Source organism: Cricetulus griseus, chromosome 5 (genome assembly GCF_003668045.3).
Source record: "Cricetulus griseus strain 17A/GY chromosome 5, alternate assembly CriGri-PICRH-1.0, whole genome shotgun sequence".
In the NCBI taxonomy this organism is placed as follows: Eukaryota; Metazoa; Chordata; class Mammalia; order Rodentia; family Cricetidae; genus Cricetulus; species Cricetulus griseus.
The window spans coordinates 188,661,236-188,680,056 of record NC_048598.1 but is presented as its reverse complement, the minus strand read 5'-3'; the positions used below and the strand labels follow the sequence as shown (position 1 = coordinate 188,680,056).

The window sequence follows — 18,821 nt, the reverse complement described above, 5'->3', positions numbered from 1 at the left end:
TGAGCCACTACATGGGTGCTGATATTTGAACCTGGGACCTCCGAAAATCAGCCAATGCTCTTAACCATTGAACCATCTCTCTAGTCCCAAGAAAACAAATCTTTTAATATAGTGTGTTTAGTGTATCTTGGTTCAGAATGTTACTTAACAGACTTCATTTGAAATAGCATTCTAAATGTTGCAGGCCAGTCTGTTCAGTCGCTCTCTTCTCTTCGATTTATGTCTTCTGCTGTTTTTAGGGAACTGTAGAATCTTTTATTTTTTTTTATTTTTTATTTTTAAAGGGGCCTCCTTCCTTCATGATCCTCCTGCCTCTGCCTCCTTTAGCAAATTCTACCACCATTCGTCAACACAACTGGTGGAACCATAGAATCTTAAAGAAATCTTTGAGTTAGTATTTATAGAAGGAAGAATTTGAAATCTTTAGCTAACCTCTATGTGTGTACATAAAATTATACTCAGTGCAGTGGGCTATACCTGAGTGCATTTGGAGTTAGAGAGATGTGCTTTGACCAAAATTTCCCAGCTGCCATTTACATCCTTGGGGTCCAAAGTTCTTGATTCCAGTCATGCTCTTCCCCAGGAAAACAGTTTCCCCAGAACATTCTGTTCCACTTGTGCTGGTGAGAAAAGTGAATGAACTGCTTTTCTAGGATGCCCAGGGAGAAGGGACACATTGGTTGGTGAAGCTAGCTGGTGGTGTGTGTCACTTCTCTGCTGAGCCTGTGTCGATTATAAATGGTGTTGGTGTAGCCTTCCTATTCAACACCTACTCTTGTGCCCCAAATGCCCTTGTCCTTCTGACTTGTCCATACTTAATTGGTGTTATAGTCTCTGTGCTTGGATGTCTTGGCTGCATTATTAGGTGGTGTGCATTCTAATTGCTTGCCTTTCCTCAGTTTCACAAAGCAGTTCTTGTTTTGTTGTTACTAAATAGTATTTTAGTCATAGATATGCTACCAGGACTTCAGGTGTTTTCCATCATTGCATAGATCATCGTATTCATGGTCTCCTCTTGAAAGTTTAGAGGCAACCAAACAGGACCCTAGCTGTTACACATCAGAATTAGTAGACATCCTTCTCTTAAGTCTTGAACAGCCCTTGCTGAGTAGAAGCCTTCTGTGGGGAGAACTGTTTGAACACTTCCAAGGTTTTAATTGTGAGCAAAGTTGTTTGTCTTGTATTACAGAGAAAATGCCACGTGTAAAAGCAGCTCAGGCTGGAAGACAGGGTCCTGCCAAGAGGCGCCTTGCAGAGCAGTTTGCTGCTGGGGAGATCATAACCGACATGTCTAAAAAGGAATGGAAACTAGGATTGCCTATTGGCCAAGGAGGCTTTGGCTGCATATATCTTGGTAAGTGTGTGGTTGTTTCTAGTCATCAGTATAAAGACTTGAATACTTCTTGTGAAGTAGTTTCTCATTTAAGTAAGGTGCTGTTGATAATTTGTTAAGTTTGTGTGGTTGATCACAAGTTCATCTTTAACATATAAGTAGAAGATGGCTCATCTATTTATTTATTTATTTATTTATTGGTTTTTCGAGACAGAGTTTTTCTGTGTAACTCACAGAGATCCACCTGCCTCTGCCTCCTGAGTGCTGGGATTAAAGGCATGCGCCACCAATGCCCCGGAGTGGCTCATTTTATTATAGAAAAAAATGCTGTGATGTCTCTGGTAAGCTCAATATCTGTAGAGTCTTAAGATTTCTACACAGTCTAATTAAACTCTCTCTTCCTCCAAGTCAGCCAGGTACAATTTACTCCAACTCTGTTAAGTTCGTTTTATAGAACTTTATAGCTGTGAGTTTTGAAAAAATGTTTATACTTTGTATTAGGCTTGACCTATGTTATATTAGTTAACGTGCTTATCTTGGGATAGTTGGAGAACAAGTTAGAACTCTGAACTTCTTTGAGTTTACTGAATTACCAACATTAAAAATGGTTAACTTGCTGGGAGGTGATTGCTCCCACCTTTAATCCAGTACTTGGGAGGCAGAGGCAGGCAGATCTCTGAGTTTGAGGCCAGGCTGGTCTACAGAGCAAGTTCTAGGACAGCTGGGCCTATACAGAAAACCCTTCCTTAAACAACAATAACAACAAAGGTTTATGTAGCTGGCTGTGGTGGTGCAGGTTTTTAATCCCAGCACTGACTAAGGCAGGCAGGCAGATCTATGTGATTTCCAGGCTGGCTAAGGCTACATATTGAAGCCTTGTACCAAAGCAACAGAACAAAGTGAAAAACAACCTTGATTGCATGTACAACTGTCAATTTCCCCAAGAATACCTGTGAGAATATACTGCAGATCCTGTTTGTTTTGGGTATTTCTCTGTCTTTGCATTTTGTGGTTTTGCCCTGCTTTCCTCTCTCTCTCTCTCTCTCTCTCTCTCTCTCTCTCTCTCTCTCTCTCTCTCTCTCTCTCTCTCTCTCTCGGTAAATACTGGTTTTTAATGCTTCATATAGCTGAGGTAGGCCTTGACTGTATTTCTACTTCTAGTCTTGATTTAATTAGTTAACTAGTTACTTTATTTTTTTGTTACTTATTTTCATAATGATGTTTACTTTTCTCTTTTTTGTGCTTGTGAGGCTCAAACTGGCTTTGGATTCACAGAGAGTCTCCTGCCTCTGTATCCTAAGTGCTGGAATAAATGCATATGCCACTATGCCTGGCACAGCTTTTTAAAAATTATTTATTTCTGGCACAGGCTAGAAGAAGGGTTGGAGTTACAGATGGTTATGGTTCCTACCATGTGGATGGTAGGAATCGAGCCCCAGTTCTCTGGAGTAGCAGTTGGGACTTGTAACCATCACTCTAGTCCTGAAAATTTCTAAGTTTATGTTTAGTAGTTTACATAAAATGAAATGTATGGATATTAAAAAATAATCACAGCTGAAAAAATCTTTAAAATAAAACTATTTAACTTTTTCTTCTTTCAAGTAATTACTATAAAATGAAAACTTAATTTTTTCCCCTTTCTTGCAACATCTGACTGGGATGTTAATGTTACAGTGAAGGTTAACGTCATATGGAAACTTGTAAGAGTTGCTGTTCCCGTGCCCCATCCTCCCCACGATTCAGAGACCATGGGGAAGGCCTGTGCTGCTGTTTGAACAAGCTCTTTAGCTGACTGGGTGCATGCTGGGGTTTGAGAGCCATAATAGAAGAGCAGCTGTTTCCACTGGCTTGGCCCTGCTTCACTTCCAAGACTGGGAGCTGTGCTCTGCACTTGTGCTCCTGAAACACGGCTTCCAAACAGCGTTGCACAGAATCTTGTGCATAAGCCTCCTGTTGGAGATAGTACTTGCCTTTGGGAAAGTACATGCTGCTTCTCTGGTTTTGTTTAGAACCAGAGCTGTCCTGATGAAGTTGGCTATATTTGTGTATGGTGAAAGTCTTCATAGACTGTGAAAAAGTAGCTGTACATGAAATGCTCATATTGTTGTGATAAAATACCCTACGGGGTGCGGGGTGGGGGTGGCAACAGACACTGTCATTGTCGTTCCTGAGTTTAGAGGGTTCAGTCCATGTTGTTTGGCCCCATGCCCTGTGTGTTTGGGCAGTGTGTCATGATGGCAGGTACATCTGACAGGAGAGTCACTGTCTGGTGTGCAAGAAGTAAAGGAGGGCTTCTGCTTCCAGGGCAAGATGCCCCTGCTGGCTTCCACCACTCAGTGATCTTCTCCAGCTATGTGCTGCCTCCTAAAGTTTCTAAAACTTACCCCAATATTACCATCGGCTGCGTATGCTGCATCTTTTTATGGGGCACTTTTGTCTCCATCCCTTTATGTTAGTCATATCAGCCGAATGTGTATTTCAAATTTGTGATTTAGAGGAGGTGCTGTGGTCATTGCAGGACTTGGTTCATTAACTGGAACCTGTTGGTAAGTAGGTTGTTCATTTTATTCCCCTAAAATCTGTGCTTAAGCCACCATGCTGCCCTATGTTCAATTATTGCATTGAATTTTTGTTTTATTTCAATGTCCTTGCTTTTGTGACCTTTTGCTAATTTGGAATTTGCTTTGTGTGTGTGCTGGATGTTTTATTTCTACCATTAGAAGGTGTCACCGACTAATAAGTGTTTTTAATACCTAACCAACAGTCTGTGAGTTAGGACTTTGCTGTCTGTGTGGAGAAGGAGGATTTGCTTCAGATTGATACCTTCACTGCTGTGTGCACAAACATCGTAGCTGCCCTGTGTGAGATCAGCAGCAGCCATTGAGTATAATGTCTGAATCTCTCTCCATTTCGATTTTATGTAGTGCTTGTTGCTTTTCTTTTCCAAAGCTGAGTTTCTGACAGGGCATGACCATGCTTATTACCTTTATTCTCTTTCATGGTACTGTCCATACTTGAATACTTTCCTCAGTTCCAGGGTTGACAAGGCACAGCTTTCTTCTTCGTGTCTGGGTTAGTGTGGGAATGTGTTGTGGACAAGTCATTGCGTTTCCTTTCCCTTCTCATGTGAGTACAATAGTACTGGGGTGCTATCTTCATTTTCATGTTTTGTTAAAGATTCTCAACTGTTAAAGATTCAGTATCTAAGTGCTGCTCCCTGGGGCTCTTCCTAGGGAGCTCAGAGCTCCTCCTTCATTGAGTGAGTGTTTCTAGAAACTTGTCCTGTGTCTGAAGTGCTTTGGCTGCAACTCTTCTTTGGTTTCCATTTCCTGTTCTCATGGTCTACCTGCCTTCTGTTCCAAGGTGGGGGTGCTTTTGGGATTGGTCTTAGCATTCTCATTCTCTCTCTCTCTCTCTCTCTCTCTCTCTCTCTCTCTCTCTCTCTCTCTCTCTCTCTCTTCCCCCCCCCCAGTCTTTTCATGTACAGTGTTCTGGAGACTGAACGTAGACTTCACCTGGGCAGAGCATGCATGTGCTGTTTCATGAACTCGATCCTCAGCCCGATAGGTAGCATTCTTAGTGAGTCACTTACAAGTCTGAGACTTGTGTATGTAGTGATGGCTAGGGTCTGCATCAGCGGCCTTGTGTTGCTATGGCCAGACATCCTAAGGGGGAGGATTAACTTTGGCTCACAGACATTTTGTCTAGAGTTGCGGCTCATACACTACACATGAGGGAAACCTGGTAGTGGCAGGAGTGTGTCCCAGAGGAGCTACCCAGGGTACAGCAGGCCAGGATACAGAGAGTGTTGGTCAGAACAAGGGGTGGACATTTTATATTCAATCCACAATAACATCTGAACTTGGATGTTTAGCAGGCATTTCAAACATGGTACCTCAAAGCATGCTCTCCTGCGTTTCTCCATTTGCAGCTTTTGTGCAGTTTTCTTCCCAAACCCTACAAGCACCTCATCCTCTGTATCCAGTCCATTGAGGTCCTGTTATATGCCCTTTGAGTCTATGGTCACAACCTGCTAGCACTAGCTTGGTGGGCCCTTGCAGCTGTTGGCCACACTCTGCCCCATACTAGCAAGATTCCCTCACTGCTCTGCCTGCTTCTGTTCTTGGCCTGAACACAGTTCTTCCAAGCAGCTCCATCAAAGTTGGATCATGCTAGTTAGTCCTTTTGGCAAAACCTTGGGGGTTTCCTGTCTCACTTACAGCAGCAGTCCTAGCCTTGATGTTGTCTGCTAAACTCTTCATGTTTATTCCCTACTGCTTTTCTAATGGGTCTTCTTTCCATATCATGTTTCTTCTCTGTGCATTGGTCTCCTGGCTTTGCAAATGCATGTAACACTCCCATATTAGGGCCTGGTGTTAGTGCATGTGGAATGCTGTTCCCTCGAATTCCCATGACTTAAACTGTTTCATGGTTTCAGTGATACCCCTGGCTCTTCTTAACATGCTGCAACCCTGCCTCCCTCCCTCACTGTTTAAATTTTCCCACCATTTCTATCATATTAAACATACTTTGTATTTTATGTGATGTCTGCGTTTTACTACTCAAATGGCAGCCAGAAGTTTGTTTTTGGTTTTTGTTTTTTCCTGTCCACTGAGACAGGGTTTCTCTGTGTAGCTCTGGCTGCCCTAGCACTCACTGTGTAGACCAGGCTGGCCTCCAATTTACAGAGATCCACCTGCCTCTGTCTCCTGAGTGCTGGGATTAAAGGGGTGCTCCATCACTGCTCCAGCTGCAAATCCCCATTTCTTAGAAAATGGCATAATGTAGGTGCTTGTTGATGAATTTGGGAAGACTTCCTGTTCTGCATGACAGTGCCTCAAATGTTGCTCTGCACTAACCAGTGTCTAGGTCAGCTCTTCTGCTTCCGGCTGTCTTTTCCTAAAGGGCTTTACAGCTTGTTGGACCCTGAGATTTCACTAGTCCCCATTCTCCAGGAATTCATAGTACATCAGCCTCTGAATGAAAGAAGTAGTTTTTGTACAATGACTTCCTGTAACAGCTGATCAAATAGAAGAAACCAAAAATTGCTAGATACATTCCACACATGAAGAAAGTCTTAGACTAGGTACAGTGCTTTAATGATGCCCGGAAACACCATTTGGGAACTGGGTTTCACCCCTTTAGAGGGCTGCAGGGCTGTAGGCCTAAGTGTCTGTCATATGCTGTCTGTGGTAACACTGCTTGTTCTGATGTGACTGTCTCACTCTTTAAACAGCGGACACAAATTCTTCCAAACCGGTTGGCAGTGACGCACCCTGTGTTGTGAAAGTGGTAAGAAAATACTGCTCATTTTTTTTCTTTTATCAATGTAAGTTGGTATTTATTTTGTAAAGCATCTTTTTTGATGATTAGATTTAGTTAAACCATAAGGTGTTGTATTGTTAATCATACTTCATAGATATTTAATGAGGCACATAAGTAGCTTTATAGTTTTAAGTAACTTGAATTCAGTCTTCAGCTCCCGTGAACTAGAGTGGCACAATTTGAGGCTCTCTGGGAAACCACAGAGGCCTGCAGGAGTGGGACTGTTTTAGCTGTTCGCACTAGGCAGGTGTGTATGTTGCATTTTGTTCTGGATGTTTCTTTATTGATTGGTCCGTCTGTCCATCTATCTGCTTATTTATTTTGCCTGCTGTCAGTTTTATTCACTTTCCTGTTCATATTAAGAAGTTGTGATTCTCTCTGCTGTGGTTCTGGAGCCTTCATTGCTGCCCTCATGGTGCAGTTAGTTGCTGATGTGCGGGGATTGGCAGCACCCATTGGACAGAAGCAGCACACTGAGTAACTAGGCCAGTTACAGACTGGAGAACTAAGGCATCTTCATATTTAATTGCCATTTTTGTTTTTTCTGCACTTTTGCATTATTTCACTCAGCGTTCTTGTAGCTCTGCCCACTCCATATTTGATCGGTGTGTTGACCCTTGTTAAATAGAGGAGCCAGCAGAGTGGGTTGTCATGCTGGTCCTCTGTCCTCTTTCTTTTTCTAGAGGTTGGAGGACCTGGGAGTTAGAAGAAGTGCCTCAGAATTTGTGGGTTCACTTTATTGTATTCAAATAGAAGTATATTTGGCTCCCTAGGAGCCAAGTATCTTAGAGCAGAATTGAGTTTGTTTTTTCCTTTTCTCTCTAATTTATTTGATGTGTGTTTTCCATGCATCTATGTCTGTAAACCATGCACCTGCCTGGTGCCCTGGAGGCCGAAAAGGACATTGGATCCTCTGAAGCTGGAATTATAGATGGTTGGGAGCTGGCATGTGGGTCTTAACCACTGAGCATCGCTAGCTCTTGATTTAGTGAGCTTTTTAAAAGCATTTACTAAGAGGTGTAATTTTTCAGTAAAATACATAGCTAATGAATCAGTGTTTGGAGATAAGTGGCGAGCCTGTGTCTGTGCATCACTCTTGCCCTTTGTGGAGCACTCTCCCCATCTCTGCAGCCTCTGGAGAGCTCTGTCCTGTGTTTGAGCATGTCCCTTCTCACTTATTTCCTGTCTAGAGCATTACCTGTGGGTACTATGAGATAAACGGTATGTGCTCAGTATGGTATTTTAAAGGGTCACCTGTATTTTTATCTATCAGTCACTTACTGCATTTTATTGTCATGTTGAAGGCATTTGGGGTTGTTTACAGTTTGGGCAACTGTGAACAGACCTTCTGTGTACACAGTTGGAGTGGTGTTTTGACAGGATAGGCACTGGTTTCTCCTGGAAGCTGACTCCACTTTTCTATAAGGAGGATGCACATTAACTTTTTAAAAAGTTCTGGACATATTTTCCAAGTTGCCAGTGGTTGCTGACGGCTCTACTTGGTCTAGTGCTTGCCTACAGTGGGTGTGCCGAGCTTTGGGAGCTTGCTTACTTCACAGCCTTTATGAGAGGCATGTGCTGTGTCTTGCTGCAATTCTAGTTTGCATTTACTGCACAAGCACCATTGAGCCCCCTTTCCTTGTGTGTATCTAACATTGCTGTGGTTTTTGTGTGATACTTGCTTCTTCGGTCTCTTGCTTCTTTCCTCCTTAAGAAAATTATTTTTAATAACGGGGTTGTTGTGTTGCTTTTTATAGTTGAGTAGGACGAGTTATTCTGGATAAATCTTTATTTTCAGATATGTGTGTTATGACTATTTTCTTCTAGTTTATAGGTTACTTGTTCATTTTTAAATGCTTTTATATATCTTTTTAGCTGGCTTGTTAAAATTTTCTCCTTTATTCGGTTAATATGGTTTCTGATACTGAACTAAACCTGTAGCATACACCCCATTTAGACAGGCTGAGGTAGGCTCCTTATGTAGTTCTGGAACTGCTTTGCTCAGGCCTTTTGTGTCTTTATTCATAAGGCATCATGGTCTTTAATTTTTCCAGAAGTATTTTTGTATTAGGCTCTTGGAGTCTGACTGGCTTTGGTGTCAGCAGCACTGGCCATTTGATCCCCAGTGGCTCCACTGGCTCCTTACCCCAAGGACCTCTGGGAGCACCCTTCATGTCTCATCTCTTAGAGTGCAGCAGGTCTTGAGCGCCTTTGTGGAGTTTGTGAGGTGAGTGCTTCCACAGCCTTTGTTTATAGTGGGAAGCCTTAGTCAGTCTCTGCCCTTCCTGAATGGCATGTTGAGTTAGTGCCTGTCTGTGTCTCCTGTCCTTCCAGTTTGGAGCTTTCTTTTTCATTGTGGAATGGCATTCCTTCTGAGCCACTGGGTTTGTTGCCAGGCAGAGGAACTAGAGTTCTTACGGTACTACTAGTCATGTACGTGGGGTTGTGGGAAGTCGTCTGTACCTGTCTTCTGAACACTTACAAACATGACACCTGCAGGCTGATTAGTTTCTAAGTGTCCTCCAAGGATTCCTTTGAGAAACAAGCTTCCTATGATGGTGCAGGCTTTCAGACCCCTCTGCAGCTGGCTCATTTGTGTACTCGTCTAAGTGACTGTGTTTGTTTTGTTCTGTATAAGCTGAACTTCTGGCAGGTGATGTTATCTTAGAATTGTGATCTTCATTGTAAGTGGAATGAACTTCACCTTTCTGCCTTTCTGACTTATCTAGCTGAGGGGAAATGGGTAGGATAGGAATTTACAGTTATTTAATCAAAACACGCTGAATTTCTAAGTTTTCAGGATGTCTGTTTTCAGACTTAGTCTAGTATTCCATATCTTCTGTTGTCCTTTGTTCTTTGTAAAAGAGATGATGACTAGTGCTTGGTTTCCTGTGGTTCATATTTTAGTAGCTCTTCCAGCGTTGTGGTTTGTGGTCCTGGAAGAACAGCTGCCCAACCCTCAGAGGGGGGACTCCAGCCACAGCTGGCTGCTGCTCCCTTGATGACTGAAGTCTCTGGGTTCTTTAAATTCTTGGGTCAATCACTGTATTGTCATTTAAATTTTACTTCTAATATCCTTCTCATGATGCCAGTTAAAAAATTGTGTTTATTTCTCTAAAATCTAAGTTTCTTGATAATGACCTTGTTTTAAATGTCCTTTACATATGTAGTTCTTACATGCTTGTCTTATTTTTAAAACTATTTTTAAGTTATAATTTTGTATGCCTTTTTACCTGTTTTTCTATTCTTTTACTTTTATCATTTTGATGCCATTCACTTTTCTCAGTTGGGAATAGGTTGGGTCGTCATTTCCCTTCTTTCAGCTTTGTAGCCTTCAAAGTGGGAGCAGACATCAGATACAAACATGTAGAACGATTAGTACACCTTTCTCGCATGAAAATCAGAACAGTTGCCGTGCAAACATACACATGAGGGTTGTGACAGGTGCTTGTGTGTGTGGTGCTGGAGATGGGTGCACAGCCTGCTGTCTGCTGGGGAAGTTGCTGTGACTGCTGCAACACTAGCTAAGGATTGTGTTTTCAGAGAACATAAATGACTGACTGGGCATGATACCAGAACAGTGAGATGTGAAGCTTAGTATGTCCGGGTTCTTTATAGGGTGGCTCTATGAAGAAGTACCACAGTATTTTTGCATTATAAAAATGAGTATGCCTTTATTTTTGGAGCAAAAATGGGCACATTATTTAAGAAATATAGCTAAGTTGGTTTTTACTGTAAAGTTATGTAATCACATGCCAAGCAGTGCTTTCCAGGCCTTGTTCATTGTCATGAAACTGCACAGGGCCTGGTCATTGGTCAGGTGCTCCTTTGGATCCAGGTAGAGACCCAGAGTAGAATCTGCCACATTGCACACTGTAACCATGTCCCATGGGACCACGTCTGCAGACCTGCTCCTTCACCCAGTCTTTTCCCATGCTTCTGCTCTGAGTCTCCACCTTGAAAACGTGTTTACTTCGGACATGCCTGCTTTGTGAATGAGCTCTACAGCTACACACAGCTCCTGCATTAGACATTGGCGTGAACATAAGATACACATGCAAGTTAGATGTCTCAGCATCTCCTACACACTCCTTTCTGCCAGGGGTGCTCTTTGTTTCTGTTTAGGACCTTCTTCATCCTTGACTGATGCAAACAGCTGTAGGATAGTGCTCTGTGTCACCAGAATAGTTAGCTTATAATTGCTTCCAGAGGGTGGGTGGGTGTGTGTGTGTGTGTGTGGTGTGTGTGGTGTGTGTGTGTGTGGTGTGTGTGTGTGTGTGTGTGTGTGTGTGTGTGTGTGTGTGTGTGTGTGTGTGTGTGTGCGCGCGTGCGCGCGCGCATACCTTTGCACCTGTATGAAATTAGATGGTTAGAAAGAAGTAGTATATAAGTAAGTTGGATAATACAAGTAGATTTTTTTTTTTTTTCTGATTCCTGCGAATCTAAGACTTAATAAGGAACTAGTCATTCTCACCTTTATGGGAACAGAGTTGGAAGCCTGAAGATAGCCTTCTAGTTTGTGCCACCTAAGAGCTGGTGCATGGTGGTCCTTTCTTGGAGAACTGGGGTCTCTGTCTCACAGCCACCTGGGAAGGACTTTGCCTGATGTTGTGATGAGTGTTCTGAATTTTCAATTCAGATATCTTAATTTTTTTGGTAAGAAGGAGAAACTTTGTACAGCTTCATTTTTAAATGGCAGCCAGTTGCTTTTGGATGGTGCCATTGAAATATATCACATTTTAATTTTTTTTCCTGTTGTCATCGTCATTTTGACACTTAGAAGTCTTAAGGAAACGTTTAGTGATATTCTAGTTAAAATGTCAGTCCCAATTTCTTTTCTAAATCTTGGCTATTATAGAGTTGGCAAAGTATTTTAGATTTGAAATATGTTAATACAATTTTAGTTCTGAGATAAGGTATTTTCTCCACAGATAGCTCGCTTCAGCTAGAGCACAGTGCCAAGAAGTGGTTCCTTTACTTTGTCATAATGGAAGTCTATTGGATAGCTAATGTATGAAAGTGCTCAGAAAGCCTGCATTATAGTGTCCTGATTTATATGGTTGATTCACATTATAAGTTTCATAAATTATTGCTTGAAGGAAACTTGAAAATTAAAGTTGATATGATGTAGGTTGAAACTGAATAAATCAAAAATCTTATACTGTTGGTAATAAGCCAAGAGTAGTCTTGGGAAAGCATACTTTACGCCTGAGTTTTATTAATGAGTCATCCTGAAAGTTAACCAAAATTCCTTTTTTTTTTTAATTTCACTTTCTTCATTTTTTACACTTACTCTGTGACTTGTTCAGTCATTGGCTTAAAACATTTGCTCATGTTTCTGGCTCCTGTCGCTGCTAGGAAATGGCCCCAGGTATGGGAGAGCTTCTTGCTTAACACACCCTGAGTCAGGGTCTTGACATTCACACTTGAGTATATGGACCTCATCCTGTGTCAGGGCTTGGTGACCTGCTCTTCTGAGGAATGTATGGCAAACTCTTTAGGTTCTTTCTGATCCGAGTGTTGCCCATCTGTGGCTAGGTACAGATTGCAGACGAGCAGAGTCCTGTAAACATGTTACTTGGAGACTTGTGAGCTGACAGAACTGTCTGTGTAATAAAGGTTGTATTCACACTTCAAGGACCAAAAATTAACTTGTGTAAGTAATTGAGGGTTTCCTCAATGAAGAAAAAGTGGCTGTACTTACTTTCAGTGTTTGGAGCAGATGTCTCTGAGATGGGGAAGACCATGCTGTCATGCCGAAGCTCAGGTCTTTGCCAGTTGTAATGAGCTTGGAACCTTAACTCCAGCTGTGCAGGATTTCTGTCCAAAATACTTTGCTCAGATTAGCTTGAAAATGTTTGCTTTCGTATTTGAAGTTGCCATTTCTTTAAAATCAGTATAAAATATCAAACATTAAGTAAATACTACTTTATATCAATCAGCTAGACAAAACTCACTATTTAAAAAGTCATCAAAATTATAAGCTGTTTCTTATCCATATTTATTAAACAACATGAAACTCATTATGGGCTATTATCTCTTACTGTGTAAAATATCTTTTTGTAAGTTTTTGTCTCTTTACAAATAGTTCAAATGGTTAATATCCCTTGAAATAGGAAATAGATTCTGTCTAGTAAAGTTTGGGAAAACAGTTATTTAGTTCAGTTTCTTTTTGATTTTAAAAAAGTTGTAGGTTTCTTTGGTTTGAGAAAGGAAGGAATCATTGTGAGAAAGAAAAGGGCACAGTGCTGTCTTGCTCTGAAGATCCAGATGCATTCCTGCCGGTTCTGATAACCAGGTAGAACTGTGCTGGCATGAGGGAAAGGAATGGGATTCTCCGTTAATTGGTTAAGTAAGGTGTTAGAATTTCATTAAATTGCAGAAATGTCTTGTAGCCCCTTGGTGGTGATACATTTAGCATGGTCGATGGCCTTTGCTTAATAAAGATGAAGATTAGTTTAAACATTTGTCTTAAACTTCTGCAAAGACTGAACTATATATTTCTGATCGTGTATAATTTATCGCTTATGAAAGTTGAGCTTGAGAGAGAGAGATTATTGTGAGAACCTGTAAAATATTCCTAGGAGTTGAATTTAATCTTTTAGTGGTTTATAAATTTAAATATCAAAGTTACATTGTGTTGTAGGAAAAATTAGACATACTCCATTTTTGAAGGCACAGTGAAAATAATTCAATAATTTTAATTGACTCTTGTATTCTAAGGAACCCAGTGACAATGGACCTCTTTTCACTGAATTAAAGTTCTACCAGCGGGCTGCTAAACCAGAGCAAAGTAAGAAACAGTAAACATGTTTAAAATTGTTTTGTTAAAGGTTTAAACATTTTAAAATAAGCAGTTTACCTGGCTTTATTTCGCCTAAGCTGAGGTTAAAGTGTCACACAATATGACTCTGTTTTCATTTGCTTTATATACAAATCCCATTCAAGTGATATTTACATGAAGTCATTCTGTGGATTGATGCATTTGCTTTATATACAAATCCCATTCAAGTGATATTTACATGAAGTCATTCTATGGATTGATGAATTTGCTGTATGGTTTGTAGCATGTGAAATAATCAATGGTATGTGGCCCAGGAAGTATATGGATTGCCCTAATTGACAAGTGTGAGTATACAGTCTAACTCTTCTGAGTGCATGAGCTGGGGCGGGCCCTGGCGTTGCTGAGCCCCAGGGCAGTGAGCGGAGACTCCAAGCTGCTCTCTTCCGTGTTTCACCTGAGGCCCCGACCCCTTACAGCAAGGAGCAGCAGTGGCACCTCTGTGTCTCCTACATCTTGATTTGCAAGGTGAGGAAGAGATGTAAATATCGAAGGAGACAACCCTTTGTTTCTAGAGATTGGGGTGAGAGTCAGTCTTCCTGTGGAAGCAAGCAAACCTTGGTGTTAGGCGGTGACTAAAGAGGCAATGCTGTTGCTTTGTGCTTCAGAAATGGTTTCACAGGTGGACAGTTTCAAGACAAGGTAACTGCAGGGCACTGTGTTTACAGGTTGATAAAATTTTTATTATACTTCATGTTACACTGTGTTCTTTTTCATCCTGTTATGAGTAGAGGTGGTTTTTGGTGCACATAGAAGTATGCTCTACTCTTAGTAATTTGTTTTGAAATGACCATTATATATAGCAGTTGAAATCACAGGCCTCTCTTTCAATTCTAGTTCAGAAATGGATTCATACACATAAATTGAAGTACCTTGGTGTTCCTAAGTATTGGGGATCTGGTCTACATGATAAAAATGGAAAAAGGTAAAAAATCTACATTTTTGAGCATTTCCTGTTGAGTTGGTTTAGTTGGGTTATTTGCTGAGTACCCACAATAACCCTAGGTGTGTATCTGGACTGTGGGGCAGCAGAGGGGAGAACAAGATCTTATCTCTGTCCCCTAGTGTGGAATGCTAGTCTCACTTGTGGACTTCTGTGGAGCAGTGTCAGGTGACTAGAACCCACTGACAGAAGCAAAGCCAAAAGAGTGCACCCTGCTGCTCCCATTCTTTATGCAAAAGAGCCCTCAGGATCCCATTTGACATCTCATATTGAATGCCTAATCATCCATGGAAACTAGAGTCTTGTAATTCTTATGCTTAAACCTGCTACTGGTGGTCACACAGGTCACACAAATTTCTTGGTGAAAGACACTGTTACATGGAAGGGAATGCCCAAGCCAAATTGATGCCGTGTTAGCAAAGACTTGACAATGGGGCAGCCATGGTGTAAGCCTGCCGGTTTTATTCACTAGAGAAACATTTGGAGAACCATGTGTCTCTAAGGTTGTCTGGGGTTCCCTGGAATCTAGTGCCATTTTGTTACATTTGCTTTTACCTGGAACAGTGCTGTGAGCTGACCAGAGCCAGAGAGGTTGTGGGTAGAAGGCTGGCTGTGTTGAAAGGTACCTGGCAGGAGCTTCTGAGGAGTCAGAGTGATGACTACAGCTGAACAAATCTGCAGCCTGTGTCTCAGTTCATTGTTAGTGATGACCATTCCCTCTTGAAGCTGAGGTTGCTAACTTTCCTCAGCTGGTCATGGATGAAGCCCTGAAAATAATCATGAAGTCTTTCAGAGGTAAAGAAATAGAAGACAGGGTTCTTTTTCCAGCCTCCTCCCCTGCCAGGCATCCTTATTTCCTTTAACCTGTTTGTGGGTGATGGGGACTGATTAGGACAGTATGAGGATTATAAAAATACTTCTGTTGCCATTTGGGAATTGTTCTGATTGATATTTTCTCATTACTTGAAGCATTTAACCAAGCCTCCTCAAAAGATGGTACCAGAGGCTGTACCTGACATGTTTAACTGTAGCTTTCTGTCAGTACTGGAGCCCCCCCCCCCCAATCTGTTTTTAATTTAGGAATGATGAGATTTTAGGGGCCATTCAGAGTATGTGGCAGGGTGATTTGTCGATAAAAACAAGACCTGATTAATCTGCTTTAGTAGTGGACCCGGTGTTTACCCTCTTCTAGACTCTACTGGATATCAACTTGACACAAGCTAGAGTTGTCACAAAGGAGGGAACCTGGATTGAGAAAATGCCTCCATAAGATCCAGCTGTAGGGCATTTAGTTAGTGATGGATGGGTGAGGACCCAGCCCACTGTGGGTGGTTCCACCCCTGGGCTGTTGGTCCTGGGTTCTATAAGAAAGCAGGCTAAGCAAGCCATGTGGAGAAATCCAGTAAACAGCACCCCTCCATGGCCTCTGCATCAGCTCGTGCCTCCAGGTTTGAGTTCCTGTTTGATAATGAACAATGATATTGTCAAGTAAACCCTTTCCTCTCCAAAGTGCTTTGGCCATGGTGTTTCATCACAGCAGTAGTGACCCTGAGACACAGACTGTCAGCAAAGGTTACACTTGGTTATTCAGAGTATTGTAGTGATCACACAGGCTAACTCTTGGGTAAAGGCAAGTGTGTAAATCCTGCTCTTTCAGCTTTGCAAAACCTGCCATACCTGGGATATTGGGAAGTCACATGACTGTTCTCTATTATGTTAGCAGTCAGGGTAGCAGAAATCTTAACACAAATGGATATATTTTGCCCCTACTTGATAGTATGACTTTGACATAAACTTTACTGTCTAAAACATTACTGTTTAGATCTATAGACAGTCTCTAATTCTCTTGTGATTCAGAAATGGGTAGGACTCTATATTTTATATTATTATACAGTCTTTTAGTATTCGCTGGCTGTTCTTTCCTTGTAACTCACTCTATTTGTCATAAAAGCCAACATTATGTGAGTGTGACTTTCGTGTTGTACAGTATTGATTATTTTAGTGTGTGGGGGATAGTGGTTCTAACCATAGGCCCAACTCATTTGAGGGGAGGTTACTAGCAGTTTTCTTCCATAAATAGGTTGTTGGAGCACCTGCCTAGTGAGTGCCCTGGGTGAGGTGTGCCGTGGGGTGAAGTGTGCCGGCTGACTTCTGACTTCATGGCTATGAGCTCATCCCACGGGAGGACTTTTGTCTTGTTTGTCTCTTTTCATGATTTAAATAGACACATTAGATTTTGGACAGCTGTTGGAGGTGAGAGTGATGTTTAGAGGAGTTGGGCAGTGTCATCACAGGTCTCTAGTGTTGCTCAGTGTGTAGCCTTAGAGTTTGAACCCCTTGGGAGGATGAGACCTGCCTCCTCCCTTCACTTCTCCAGAATGATATCACATGGTCAAGGTGACACAGCAGGTGGATGGTAAAACCAAAATTCATCATTTCTGCCAGATATTTCTTTCCCATATCTTGACCATTTAGTGTTTAATACATAATCTAATCGCTTTATATGGTTTGGACAGTTTTACTGAATGTAGTCTTTAAGCCATCTCTTGACAACCTTGATTTAACTGAATATTTATTGTTGAAATTGCCTTAAAAATGGCGACACAGTCACAGGTGGATGCTCCTGTCTAGAAACAGCACGGTTAACTTCAAGATAAGAATCAGTACCCTCACTCAAAGCCGAGGGGGCATGTTTTACTGTAGATGAGTCTGCTAGAGTCTGTATAGACATTGTCTTAAGTTGAGCGTTGTCTCCTGTCAAACTAGCTGGGACCAGGAAGAGGCCCTAGAGACAGGACAGTATAACATTCTGAATTCTTGAGCTTTATATCTAGTTGGGAGAAATTCTTCATGGTTCATGTTCACGCCCCTTCCGTCCTCTATTTATAATACTGCCTTATTAAGCGTTAACTTGACATAATCTGAAGGGAGAGTATTCATTCCGAGTACATGTTCCCAGTTATTTCCCTCACTGACTTTTCTTGTTTGTCTTCAGTTACAGGTTTATGATAATGGACCGCTTTGGGAGTGACCTTCAGAAAATATATGAAGCAAATGCCAGAAGGTTTTCTAGGAAAACTGTCTTGCAGCTAAGCTTAAGAATTGTATGTGAGCTATGCTCCTTGTTGTGAATACAGTTAAGGGCTGGTTTCTGTTGCAGCTCAGTCCTCTGCTGGCTGTGTTAGGTACTGCATTCATTTCCTGTGTATTCTCCATAGCTGGATATCCTGGAATACATCCACGAGCATGAGTATGTGCATGGGGACATCAAGGCCTCCAACCTTCTTCTGAGCTACAAGAACCCTGACCAGGTCCTTACAGCTTCAGTTTTTACTGTTGTAAAACATTCTGTGTGAGTGAGAAGGGTATTCTGGACTAAACCCCCACAGCTCTCTTGTTTGGAAGTAGATGCGCTAACAGTACTATTTCTTCAGATGCGTTTATACAGTTGCCATTCTGCATTTCTGTTGCAGTTTTCTGGCACTTTATCAAGTTGGCTGAATTGCCCTAAATAATATTCAGAAGTGCTTGATATTGATATTTATATGAATTTCAAATAGCTAATTGGGGGTGGAAGCTTAAAATTATATAGTGCACCAATGAATTAGATTTGTCTGTCACCCTTTTTATTTCCTTTGTTCAAGAAATCCATCAGATGTAAGTGTTTGTTACTTGGAAAGTTTGGTCTTTAATGTGGATTATTCGAGCCATTTGGTGTACAGACTGCCAGAGAGGCAGAGTGTGTCCAGAGTGTGCTTGCAGTGCAGGTGTGCATTTCCAGTCTGCTTCATCCCCTTAGTAGTTTTATGTTAAGAGGAGAAAGCTGTGTTGCATACCTGTGTTGGGGTCAGCTCAGTTGTCAGTGACAATACAGTATGCTTGTAGCCATTTCCGTGATTTGTGCAAAGGTGTAGTTGACACTGCTATGTGGCACTTCTAAGGAAGTTCTGAGTGCTTGGTTTGGTGCAGTGGTCTGCCCACATTCTGTGCACTTGGCTCTTTCTCATAAACCTACCTGTCTGCAACCACCTACTGCTTAGACTTCCCTTTTTCTTTTGACTGCCCCCCTTTTCTACCACAGTGTGTTTGTTTCCCCTCCATAAGCTATAGAGAGCATAAGGGATCTGTGGAGGCAGCAAGAAAAAGAGAGCTGCAGTGCTGGGTGCTCTGTGAGGCATCGAAAGGCCCACCTCACTTCTCCCCAGCCATCTTATCTGAGCTGTTTCCTTGAACACAGCCGAGAACCTGAACAGTGAAGGTCCCTTTAGCTGGAGTAGGAAGAACTGGCACAATACTACTAGGAATTCAACTCCTGTTAGTTTGCACTCGACTAGATGATCAGCTTTTGTTCACGAGGCAGCTATGTGTGGCTCTCTTGC

The 18,821-nt window shown here is 41.8% G+C and overlaps 1 protein-coding gene across 9 annotated transcripts in view; it reads left to right on the top strand.

Annotated features, from left to right (window-relative positions):
- Vrk1 (VRK serine/threonine kinase 1) overlaps window positions 1-18,821 on the top strand; it is a 69,040-nt gene that overhangs the window by 27,523 nt on the left and 22,696 nt on the right. For all 9 annotated transcript variants that reach the window (XM_035445485.1, XM_035445483.1, XM_035445481.1 and 6 more), the window contains exons 2-7: window positions 1,190-1,354; window positions 6,570-6,625; window positions 13,382-13,451; window positions 14,337-14,424; window positions 17,438-17,546; window positions 17,661-17,753. In XM_035445485.1, the coding sequence (XP_035301376.1) occupies window positions 1,195-1,354; window positions 6,570-6,625; window positions 13,382-13,451; window positions 14,337-14,424; window positions 17,438-17,546; window positions 17,661-17,753 (576 nt within the window). In that variant the 5' untranslated portion in view covers window positions 1,190-1,194. The remainder of the gene's footprint in view (window positions 1-1,189; window positions 1,355-6,569; window positions 6,626-13,381; window positions 13,452-14,336; window positions 14,425-17,437; window positions 17,547-17,660; window positions 17,754-18,821) is intronic.